At 38.6% G+C, this 11,851-nt stretch overlaps 1 protein-coding gene across 8 annotated transcripts in view; it reads left to right on the forward strand.

Annotated features, from left to right (window-relative positions):
- The window catches only part of RALGPS1 (Ral GEF with PH domain and SH3 binding motif 1), a 397,330-nt gene that overhangs the window by 168,194 nt on the left and 217,285 nt on the right, over positions 1–11,851 (forward strand). For all 8 annotated transcript variants that reach the window (XR_004648476.1, XM_034793617.1, XM_034793611.1 and 5 more), the window contains one exon: positions 4,207–4,333. Coding sequence is in view for 7 of the 8 variants with exons in the window: in XM_034793617.1 (XP_034649508.1) it covers positions 4,207–4,333 (127 nt within the window). In the remaining variant the exon portion in view is untranslated. The remainder of the gene's footprint in view (positions 1–4,206; positions 4,334–11,851) is intronic.

The raw sequence follows: 11,851 nt of genomic DNA on the forward strand, positions 1-11,851 counted from the left end.
CCAGACTGGGTCAGGAAGATGACTAGTAACTCTTAAGTTAATTTTTTTTTCCAGTGAAAAAAACTTGATGAATGTATTAGGCTCAGAGTATTTTTAATATTTTTTTTCCCAAATCTGGCTTTTCTGAAGTGTCTGGGATGCACTTGATGTGGATTCATCTTAGGTACCCAACCCGTGACCTTAAAAAAAAATTAGACGAATTAAAAATGACATAATTTTAAAATAGTATTATTTTAAATACTTTATTCATTATCTGTAATGTAGTCATGGCTTTTCCAGTGTGCGGTAGATCCATTGCTAAAATTGTGGATTGATTGTGAATTGTTATTTAAACATAGTCCAGAAGGTTTCCTCAGGTCAAATGAAAATATTCAAGGGCCTGATCCTGTTTTTCATTTTTTATTTGATCAGGTTTCACTAATGCAAAAAGTCCAGTTTGCTTCACTGGTACTTATGTGATTAAAAATCCCTAATGCGAATATTTTCTAGGATCAAGCATGAAATTTATGTTTGCCTCATGCCCCTCAAGTGTGCATTCCTTGAGACCAGAGGTAAAATTAGATTGTGGGCAGACGTTGATGGACTCTTCATAATGATTAAAATGTGCCCTTTGGCCAGGGTAGAAACTAGGATTTGGACGCATTTTGATGCGATCCCTATACCTGTCAAGATGTGCCCACTTCAGACTGGAGGAAGGCACATTTTGATGGGTTCCCTATACTAGTCAAAATGTACCTTCTGTAGACCTCATTGTATATTACCCTGCCCTCATGCCATACAGTGAATGTTCAGATAAAGATAAATCACAGTGTAGGCAAAAGAACTTGGGATCTGAATGATAGGACATTCCTGCAGGTCAACTCCTGTCTGCAACAGATTCAATCTTGCATATTATTGCAGGAACTCAGCGCTGCTTCAGTGTACTTGGGAAAGTGAAACACTCACTGAAATGAAGGACAAAGTTTGGATAAAGGCAGGAGCCTCACGGAGACTTCAGTTGCCAAGTACACCTGTGCACACACCCTGCATTTACTCACTTCAGAGTATGTGATGTTCAGAGACGTTTACATATGCTCAATAACAAAACGGGTATGTTTGGATGTATAGCAGATTTTCACGTGACACCTCCTCACCTACTCCCTCTTGTTGCTGGACCAGGAGAAGCAGAGTTGCACTAGTTTAGTTTAATGTGTGGTTTTAAGACAGGTTAGTTAAACCAGCTTGAAAGATTGTATGGACATTCTTGATTTAAAATGAAATAAGAAACTCAGAATATTGTAGAACATATTCCAGTTTTTATTTAATTTGGAAATATGCCCATACTGATCAACCCCAGCTTCAGAAATTGTTTCTTGCAGACAAAATTTTCCATAAAAATATACCTTAAATGGGTAAATAGAATTTAATCTAGCCTTTTATGTAAAATAAATTTAGCTAAATTATTCTGTAAATCAGAATGTTTATATAGCAAGATTAGATGATACACAATATTGAAGTAAAGAGGGAGTCATGTCATTTCAAAGTTAATGTGATCCATATTGGGTGAGCTATTAACTATTCAGAACTGTGAAATAATTGACTATATACTCCCAAAGATTAAAATATAATCTTTAAAACTCCCAAAAGATTAAAATATAATGTTATTAAAATGCTTAAAAGAAAAAATGCCTATGCTACCTCTAGGGTATGAAGATTTGGTATTAGGGCTCTGATCCAGTAAAGAACATAAGTACAAGTTTAACTTTGTGATGAGCAGTCCCAAGTAGGTGCAAAGCAGGGAAACTTAAACAATGGGTCCGCTCACATCCTTGAAACTAAGCACATACATAACTGATTGCAGGACTGAGACTTCAAGAAGTTTCTAAGAGTTTACATTATGTACCCTTGTGAAATGTACTAGTGCATTAAAATTTGCATTCAAAGTATCCGTATATGACATTTTGTGGAATTACAGTATGTCATTAGATAAATAAGAAATGAAATATATGACGTATGCCCAACTTAATTTAGAAAGCAAAATGTTAAGCCATCATTTCAGAAATCTGTGAGTAAGGGATATTGTGATCCTCTAAGGAAGAAGAAATTAACTTCCCTTTGCCTAAAATAAGATGTTGTTTCTGATGTTTTAGAAAGCTGTTGCCGTCACATTCTTTGCTGTGATTGCCACTGCTGATACTCCTAACACTACTCATATCACTGTTTCCCTACATTTGTTAAATGTAAAATATCTTTTGTTCTCACACTAAGTTTTTTGTGAAATCAGAAACAGATTTTGCAAGGAATTCCTTCATTATAATTGATTTCAGCTACAAAAATGGTAAAATTCTATAATGGTGGCATATTTGTACATCAGTGAAATTTGCCACCTAGGAAGTGATGAGGTTTTGCACTGGATTGAATTAGGTCTTGGTCCCTCCAGGTAGACAGAAGGATTCATGCAGAGCCCTAAGAATTCCATGTTTCTCTGTACAACAGTCCATAGGCATGAATTGCAATGTAGGATCAGGGCTTTAGTGAATATTCATAAAACTCTCATCCCTTTTAATGTGAAAAGGGAAAAGAGGTGATTTCAGAAAACTCCAGCTGTTGCAGCCTTTCTGTTGTGTTCACCATTTTTTTTTGTTATCTCACTGACAACTGGTGTTCAATCGTGTGTAGTTTTTCATTACTCATATTCAACTTGTGTATGCACCATTCTTAACTTGCTTAGGCCTTGATCCTTCAATTTAAAGTGCACATGTTTGGGCTATAGAGTAACTTCTCCAGAAATGTAGAGACACCACACTTCCCATGCAGTCTGGTGTATCTGTGAGGTACTTCCTGCTTGGGAGTAGGAACAAAGGAACCTAGGTCAGGGCAGTCACAGGTTACATTGAGAGGGTAGTGAGAAGTTTTGTTACCTTATTTCAGTACATAGTATCCATTCTTAATAAAGGGTTTATCTTGAAACCTGTGTGCTTGCGATAAGATACTACAGGTTTGAATGCTGCAGCCACACAGAGCCCCACTGACTTAATTGTGCTTCTCCTGCTTCAGTGAAGCAGGCCACACATGTGTTATTCATTGCAGGATCGGAGTCTTGATCACTATGACCAGTCTCCTGGCATTGTAAAAATATTAGTTGTAAAGTCCTTTATTAAGCTTTCTGAAACAAGAAGTGGAATATTGTGAGGGAGCTATCCATTTTTGATCTAGTATATTACACATTTATGTCTCCATAGTTTAGGGTAGGGGTTCCCAAACCGGGGGTTGGGACCCTTCAGGAGGTTGCGAGGTTATTACATGGGGGGTCGCAAGCTGTCAGCCTCCACCCCATACCCCACTTTGCATCCAGCATTTATAATGGTGTTAAATATATAAAAATGTGTTTTTAATTTATAAGGGGGGGTCACACTCAGAGGCTTGCTATGTGAAAGGGGTCACCAGCAGGGCTGACAAGGGGGGGGGAGCCAGTACAAATTACCGGGGCCCGGCGGTCCGGAAGGGGGCCCGGCTTCTCCCCCCTGCCCCCGACAGCCCTCTTTAGTTGGTCTGCCCTTGCGGGGGGCCCAAAATTTTTCACCGGGGCCCGAACCCGCTTTCAGAGGCCCTGGTCACCAGTACAAAAGTTTGAGAACCACTGGTTTAGGATGTCAGACTGTTATTCTCACCTGTTTTGCCGTACTCTGTAACTTGCCAAGATTTTGTAGCAAATAGTAAGATTAACCATAAATATAATTTATTTTAAGACTTTTTCTTCCAAGGTTTTAGCAACTCTGTTAACATTTATAGACATGCTTTTATTGAGACACTGATGAAATGGTGTATCTTGCATATATATCGAGAGCCTTTCTTAGTATTAGTTATTTTAAGTTTCAAAATCAAGAGCATATAATATTCTGTAAATTAGGAAAGAATGTTAATGTCTGGATTATAACATCTTACATATTTCCCTTAAAAATTTAACACAGCTCATGTTAGTGTCAACATTTTATCATTTACATAAAAATGTATATAAAAGATGATATACTGACAAAATATGTATAAATAATACTAAAGATCTGTCTATAGCTTCAGAGGGTGAAACTGTACTTTTATTTTAATGTGCAAAAAAATGGTTTGTTTGTTTTAAATCTAACCAAATCTCCTTGTAGTATGCTTTTCTGTCTTCTGGGTGACACTATCTCTTGAGTTTGTATTTACTATTTATCTTTCTCTTCTCTTTAGCTTCTGAATCGCAAAGACAAGACCACCTTTGAGAAGTTAGACTACTTAATGTCTAAGGAAGATAATTATAAGAGGACACGAGAGTACATCAGAAGCTTAAAGATGGTCCCTACTATTCCCTATTTAGGTAGGTGTGAAAACAGGCTTGTGGTATCTGTGGAAATATATTCAGTTTTGAATAAGAAGTCTTTGCTGTTTCTGACTGACAAATAGCCAACTGGAACTGGTGTACTTGAAGCAAACCACATATTGAACATGTGGTTCACTTAGTTTGTTGTTCAGGAAAATTAAAGGTAGTGAAGGATTTTAAGGTGTAATAATGTCTAAGATCACTGTGAACTTGGAGAGCTTTCATCTTCACATTAAATCGGAAAACATAATTACATCAGTGTTTAATGTGGATCATAGCTTTTTTTAATTTACAAGAGGATTGGATTCTCTGTGAGCTGAGGGGTGAAAACATTATTTTACTGGACCAACTTTTGTTAGTGAAAGAGACAAGCTTTCAAGTTATTCAGAGCTCTTCCGGTCTGTAAGATACTCAGAGCATTACAGCTAAATATAAGATGGAACAGATTGTTTAGCATAAGTAGTTAACACAAATTCTAAAGGACATTCAAGGTAAAGTGGCCCGTTAACACCCCTGCAGTTAAAAAAACGGGGAGGTTAGGGGGTGTGGCAAAGCTCCTTCTCCGCCTCAGTGGGTTCTGTGCTTCCTCTTAGCTGTGGGCTGGGGGATTTCACTCTCCCTGGGAATTTATCCACACTCCCTGGGTTTACAGCCCCCACCTTGTCTGGCAGGGGTTCCTCCCAGCCTCCCTGCCAGGGGAGGGAGAGCAGAGCCGAGCCTCTTAGTCTCTGGTAGCTCCTCCAGGCGTAGTGAAAAAAGTTTTTCCTAATATCCGACCTAAATCTCCCCCACTGCAACTTGAGACCATTACTCCTTGTTCTGTCATCTGCTACCACTGAGAACAGTCTAGATCCATCCTCTTTGGAACCTCCTTTCAGATAGTTAAAAGCAGCTATCAAATCCCCCCTCATTCTAAATCATGTGCCTCCTAATCATTTTTGTTGCCTTCCACTGGACTCTTTCCAATTTTTCCACATCCTTCTTGTAATGTGGAGCCCAAAACTGGACACAGGACTCCAGATGATACCTCACCAATGCCGAATAGAGGGGAACGATCACATCCCTCAGTCTGCTGGCAATGCTCCTACTTATACAACGCAAAATGCCGTTAGCCTTCTTGGCAACAAGGGCACATTGTCAACTCATATCCAGCTTCTCGTCCACTGTAACCCCTAGGTCCTTTTCTGCAAAACTACTGCTTAGCCAGTCAGTCCCCAGTCTGTAGCAGTGCATGAGATTCTTCCATCCTAAGTGCAGGACTCTGCACTTGTCCTTGTTGAACCTCATCAGATTTCTTTTGACCCAATCTTCTAATTTGTCTAGGTCCCTCTGTATCTTGTCCCTACCCTCCAGCATATGTACCACTCATCCCAGTTTAGTGTCATCTGCAAACTTGCTGAGAGTGCAGTACACGCCATCTTCCAGATCATTAATGAAGATATTGAACAAAAACAGCCCCTGGATTGACCCTTGGGGCACTCCGCTTGATACCGGCTGCCAACTAGACATGGAACCATTGATCACTACCCATTGAGCCCAACGATCTAGCCAGCTTTCTATCATAGAATCATAGACTTTAAGGTCAGAAGGAACCATTATGATCGTCTAGACTGACCTCCTGCACAACGCAGGCCACAGAATCTCACCCACCCACTCCTGCAATAAACCCCTAACCTATGTCTGAGTTATTGAAGTCCTCAAATCATGGTTTAAAGACTTCAAGGTGCAGAGAATCCTCCAGCAAGTGATCTGTGCCCCACACTGCAGAGGAAGGTGAAAACCCTCCAGGGCCTCTACCAATCTGCCCTGGAAGAAAATTCCTTTCCGACCCCAAATATGGCGATCAGCAAAACCCCGAACATGTGGGCAAGACTCACCAGCCAGACACCCAGGAAAGAATTCTCTGTAGTAACTCAGATCCCAGCCCATCTAACACCCCATCACAGGCCATAGGGCATATTTACCGCTAATAATCAAAGACCAATTAATTGCCAAAATTAGGCTATCCCATCATACCATCCCCTCCATAAACTTATCAAGCTCAGTCTTGAAGCCAGATATGTCTTTTTCCCCCACTGCTCCCCTTGGAAGGCTGTTCCAGAACTTCACTCTTCTGATGGTTAGAGACCTTCATCTAATTTTAAGCCTAAACTTCCTGATGGCCAGTTTATATCCATTTGTTCTTGTGTCCACATTGGTACTGAGCTTAAATAATTCCTCTCCCTCCCTAGTATTTATCCCTCTGATATGTTTATAGAGAGCAATCATATCTCCCCTTAGCCTTCTTTTGGTTCGGCTAAACAAGCCAAGCTGTTTGAGTCTCCTTTCATAAGACAGGTTTTCCATTCCTCGGATCATCCTAGTAGCCCTTTTCTGTACCTGTTCCAGTTTGAATTCATCCTTCTTAAACATGGGAGACCAGAACTGCACACAATATTCCAGATGAGGTCTCACCAGTGTCTTTTATAATGGTACTAACACCTCCTTATCTCTACTGGAAATACCTCGCCTAATGCATCCGAAGACCGCATTCCCTTTTTTCACAGCCATATCACATTGGCGGCTCATAGTCATCCTGTGATCAACCAATACTCCGAGGTCCTTCTCCTCCTCTGTTTTGCTACAGCTAAGCTGTGTGACAACTCCCTGACATCATAACTTGTCTGCCTTGCCAGCAAATTCTTCAGAACTCTGCCAGTCCGAACCTTGCCTTGAAAGTAACGAACAGTAAACCACAGTTTTACAGTGCAGCTCATTAATTGAACTGTGGTTTGACAAACACTCATATTTCAATCATAGAACTGATACAGTTTATCGTAAAAATAAAATAAGTTTATTTAACAAAATACATTGGATTAAGTGACCCCAAATATAAGGAATAAAGACAGAAATGGTTACAAGCACGTGCTTCCAAGACTAAAAATTAACAAGCAAATTGCAATCTTTGCTTAAACGTATTTCTCACCTAGATTTAGTTTTCAGAGACTTCAGCCCCCTTGAAATCAAGAGCTCTGGCCACTTGATCCCCCATGTTGTGGGTCCCAAAATAGCTTTCTGTTTCTGCTCATATTTCCCGAATTTCATTGACCCTGTTATAAGAGTCAGGAAGGCTTCCTGCTGTTCCTCTCTTCCTGTTGACTTCCCATCCCCTGATTTGTATGTAAATAGGCTTCCATTGTTTTGATTCAGTAATGCGTAATTTATATTTCAGACAGGTAGATAGTTGCCTTCCTTCCTAACTGAGAGAGAACGTGTTTCTTCCTGTGTTTGGTTTCAGACTTTAAAGCATAATATCACTGCGTATCCACAATTCCTCACACAGTGCTAATGCAGACATTTCACAATGATATTAATCAATGTGTTGCAGGCTTTCCTAAAAGAGTTTGCGTGATACAGTTTGATAATACAGTAATATTGTATATAATCAGTTGATTCAATTGCTTATCATTAGAGGTTCAGAACCCCTGTTTTTATAGCCCAGCAAACCTTTGAAATGTACTCTTTGAAAAGTAAGCCCAAACCAAGTTTCTCTCTCCTGTGGGGGTGTAGATGCACTGCTGTCTGCGCAGTGACCCTGGTCAAGAGGCAGGAAGACTTCCTTGGAGTGCATTCTCCATCCCCATTGAGATTATATTCATCTTTCCCCGCTTGATCTCCTGATGGCTTTGTTTACCTTGCATGTAAATGTGCTTTTCTTTGTCTTTGGTCACACCTTGCCTAATTTACATCAGAGACTCATTCAAGCAGATGGAACCACATTCCTTTGTCTGGAACAGCCGTGGCTTAGGCCCTGCTTACCAAATACATTATTAAAAACATAATTCTAGCACTTATTTATAACACCTGGTATACACCCCATACATACACCACACAGTGATTTTTTTGGGGACCAGGGTGTTACCAGTTTGTGTATGATTGATTACATGGCATGTTTTAGATACAGTTTATGACAACAATGTGTTAGGTGTAGTGAGTATGTCTGGCCTGGTACAAGCTGCTATCACAGAGTAGTGAACACTAATGGGCCTGTGATTCACAGACATCCAGCATGGAAATTTTCAGGTTAAAGTATGGCAAAGTTGTAAGCTGCTGAAAACAGTGCATTATAAAGGAATATAAGGACACTTAACAACAGATGACATTGCCAGCTCTACTTATTATAAGAAGACTTTGCATTTCTATAGTGTCTTTCATCCAAAGACCTCAAATTGCATGACAAACATTAATGAAATTAGCCTCATAACTCCCTATGAAGTAAGTATGATTGTCTCACTTTATGATGAAGAAACTGAGGCACAAAAATTTGAAATTATTTACTAAAGGTCAGACAGAAAGTAGTGACAGAATTAAAAGTAGAACTCAGATAGCCTGATTCCCAGTCTTGTGCTTTAGCCACTTCCCCATCCTTTATATACTGTACGTTGACATGATTTCAGTTCCAATTAAACTTCAGAGTAGTGCTTTTGACCTTCTAACCACAGGAGTTTAGAGGCGTAACAAATTATTATTCTAGATGAGATTTAAGTTAGCTAGGTCTTTGAAGACATGGATAATTGTTAGTGGGAATGTTTCATTGAAATTCTTTTATTTAAAGAAGAAAGTTTACATAATTGCTATACAAGCAAATTTGTAGGAATGCATTTCTGTAATACATTTATCTCATTTCTCCTGCCAGTTTTCTTCTTAACTCTTTATATCTTCATCCTTCCCTCTTGATATCGGAGTGAAAAACAGCCTTAACTTTGAATTTCAGGCTTCTGGTTGTTTGTGTCACAATCTTAATGGTAAAATGTTATTTAACCAGATTGGTGGCTATTAATTTCTCTTTTTATAGGGCTGTAAAGCGATTAAAAAATTAATTTAAAAAGTTAATAGTGATTAATCGCGCAATTAAGTGCGCTGTTAAACAACAATAGAATACCATTTATTTTAAATATTTTTGGACGGTTACTACATTTTCAAATATATTAATTTCAATTATAACACAGAATACAAAGTATTTTGCAAGTAAATATCTTGCAACACCAGCTACAACAGTGCTCACTTTATATTTATTTTTATTACAAATATTTGCACTGTAAAAAAACAAAAAAAAAATTTTCAATTCACCTCATACACTTATTGTAGTGCAATCCCTTTATCATGAAAGTTGAACTTACAAATGTAGAATTATGTAAAAAAAAAAAAACCTGCATTAAAAAATAAAAGAATGTAAAATTTTAGAGCCTACAAGTCCACTCAGTCTTACTTCTTGGTCAGCCAATCACTCAGACAAGGAAGGTTAGTTACAATTTGCAGGAGATAATGCTGCCTGCTTCTTGTTTACAATGTCACCTGAAACTGAGAACAGGCGTTCGCATGGCACTGTTGTAGCAAGATATTTACGTGCCAGATGCGCTAAAGATTCATATGTCCCTTCATGCTTCAGCCACCATTTCGGAAGACATGCTTCCATGCTGATGATGGGTTTTGCTTGATAACGATCTGAAGCAGCGTGGACTGACGCATGTTCATTTTCATCTTTTGAGTCAGATGCCACCCACAGAAGGTTGATTTTCTTTTTTGGTGGTTTGCGTTGTGTAGTTTCCACATCAGAGTGTTGCTCTTTTAAGACCTCTAAAAGAATGCTGCACACCTTGTCCCTCTCAGATTTTGGAAGGCACTTCAGATTCTTAAATCTAGGGTCGAGTGCTGTAGCTATTTTTCAAAATCTGACATCGGTACATTCTTTGTGTTTCGTCAAATCTGTTGTGAAAGTGTTCTTAAAGTGAACATGTTCTCGGTCATTATCCAAGACTGCTATAACATGAAATATATGCAGAATGTGGGTAAAACAAAGCAGAAGACATGCAGTTCTCCGCCCAAGGAGTACAGTCACAAATTTAATTGACGCATTATTTTTTTAACAAGCATTATCAGCATGTAAGTATGTCCTTTGGAGTGGTGGCCGAAGCACGAAGGGGTATACGAATGTTTAGCATATCTGGCATGTAAATACCTTGCAATGCTGGCTACAAAAGTGCCATGCGAATGCCTGTTCTCACTTTCAGGTGACATTGTAAATAAGAAGCAGGCAGCAGTATCTCCCAACAATGTAAACAAACTTGTTTGTCTTACCGATTGGCAGAATAAGAAGTAGGACTGAGTGGACGTAGGCTCAAAAGTTTTACACTGTTTGTTTTGTTTTTGAGTGTAGTTATGTAGCCAAAAATAATCTGCATTTGTAAGTTACGCTTTCACAATAAAGAGATTGCACTTCAGTACTTGTATGAGGTGAATTGAAAAATACTATTTCTTTTGTTTATCATTTTTACAGTGCATATATTTGTAATAAAAAATAATAATATAAAGTGAGCAATGTGCACTTTGTATTCTGTGTTGTAATTGAAATCAATATTGAAAATGTAGAAAAAAATCCAAAAATATTTAATAAATTTCAGTTGGTATTCTCTTGTTATAAGTGCGATTAATCATGATTAATTTTTTAATCGCAATTAATTTTTTTTAGTTAATCGCGTGAGTTAACTGCGATTAATTGACAGCCCTACTTTTTTATGATTTTTGTAAGCCATCTTTAGCAAGTTCTAAAATTTGTGGTATTTCATTTGTCCTGAAGAGGCTGGAATGATTGTCATAAACATATCTTTAAACTCATGAAAATATGTATTTAAGAATTGCTAATAGTTATTACTCATCTATGTAAGGATGAATTTTGTATTGTTTTTCGTTCAGTCTCAGTACTGGTTTGGTGGCATTTTATAAACATTAGCTGTGCATTATGTCCATTTGCTAAATCTTTATGAAATTTAATTTGGAAAACATTAGTGCATGGGCACTGCAAAACCTCATTTCTGAATTAAGTGACTCTGTTACTGTCAATATGTTTCTTCCATATTACTCCAGCACTCTAAGGTGCATTCTAGATCAATGCCCCATGAAAATATTCATTTGAAAGTAAAGCTATAAAAAAACAAGTATCACTATAACTTGCAGGTTTTGAAAACTCATAAAACACCATAAAGCTTTAAAACAAGCAGAATGATTTAAAAAAAAACTGTAAAAATGTGTATGTATAGGCACACAATCTCAGTCTCTCACTGAAAAAGTACACCTGCCTTTGGAATAAGTTTGTTTGCTCCAAGCTCTAGTGTAAAAATTCTCACAGCAAAATTAGAAGTACCGTATATACTCGTTTATTAGCCTGTTCATTTATAAGCCGACCCCCCAAGATGGTTAGGTAAAAATAGCAAAAACTGTATGACCCTTTTGTAAGCTGACCCTATATTTCAGGGGTTGGCAAACTTTGGCTCCTGGCCCGTTAGGGTAAGCTGCTAGTGGGCCTGGATGTTTTATTTACCTGGAGCGTTCACAGGCACGGAGCCCCTCAGCTCCCAGTGTCTGCGGTTTGCCATTCCCAGCCAATGGGAGCTGCGGGAAGTGGCGCAGCTGGGAATGGCAAACTGAGGACACTGGGAGCTGAGGGGCTCCGTGCCTGCAGATGCTCCAAGTAAATAA

This window comes from Trachemys scripta, chromosome 17 (genome assembly GCF_013100865.1).
Source record: "Trachemys scripta elegans isolate TJP31775 chromosome 17, CAS_Tse_1.0, whole genome shotgun sequence".
Taxonomy (NCBI): domain Eukaryota; kingdom Metazoa; phylum Chordata; order Testudines; family Emydidae; genus Trachemys; species Trachemys scripta.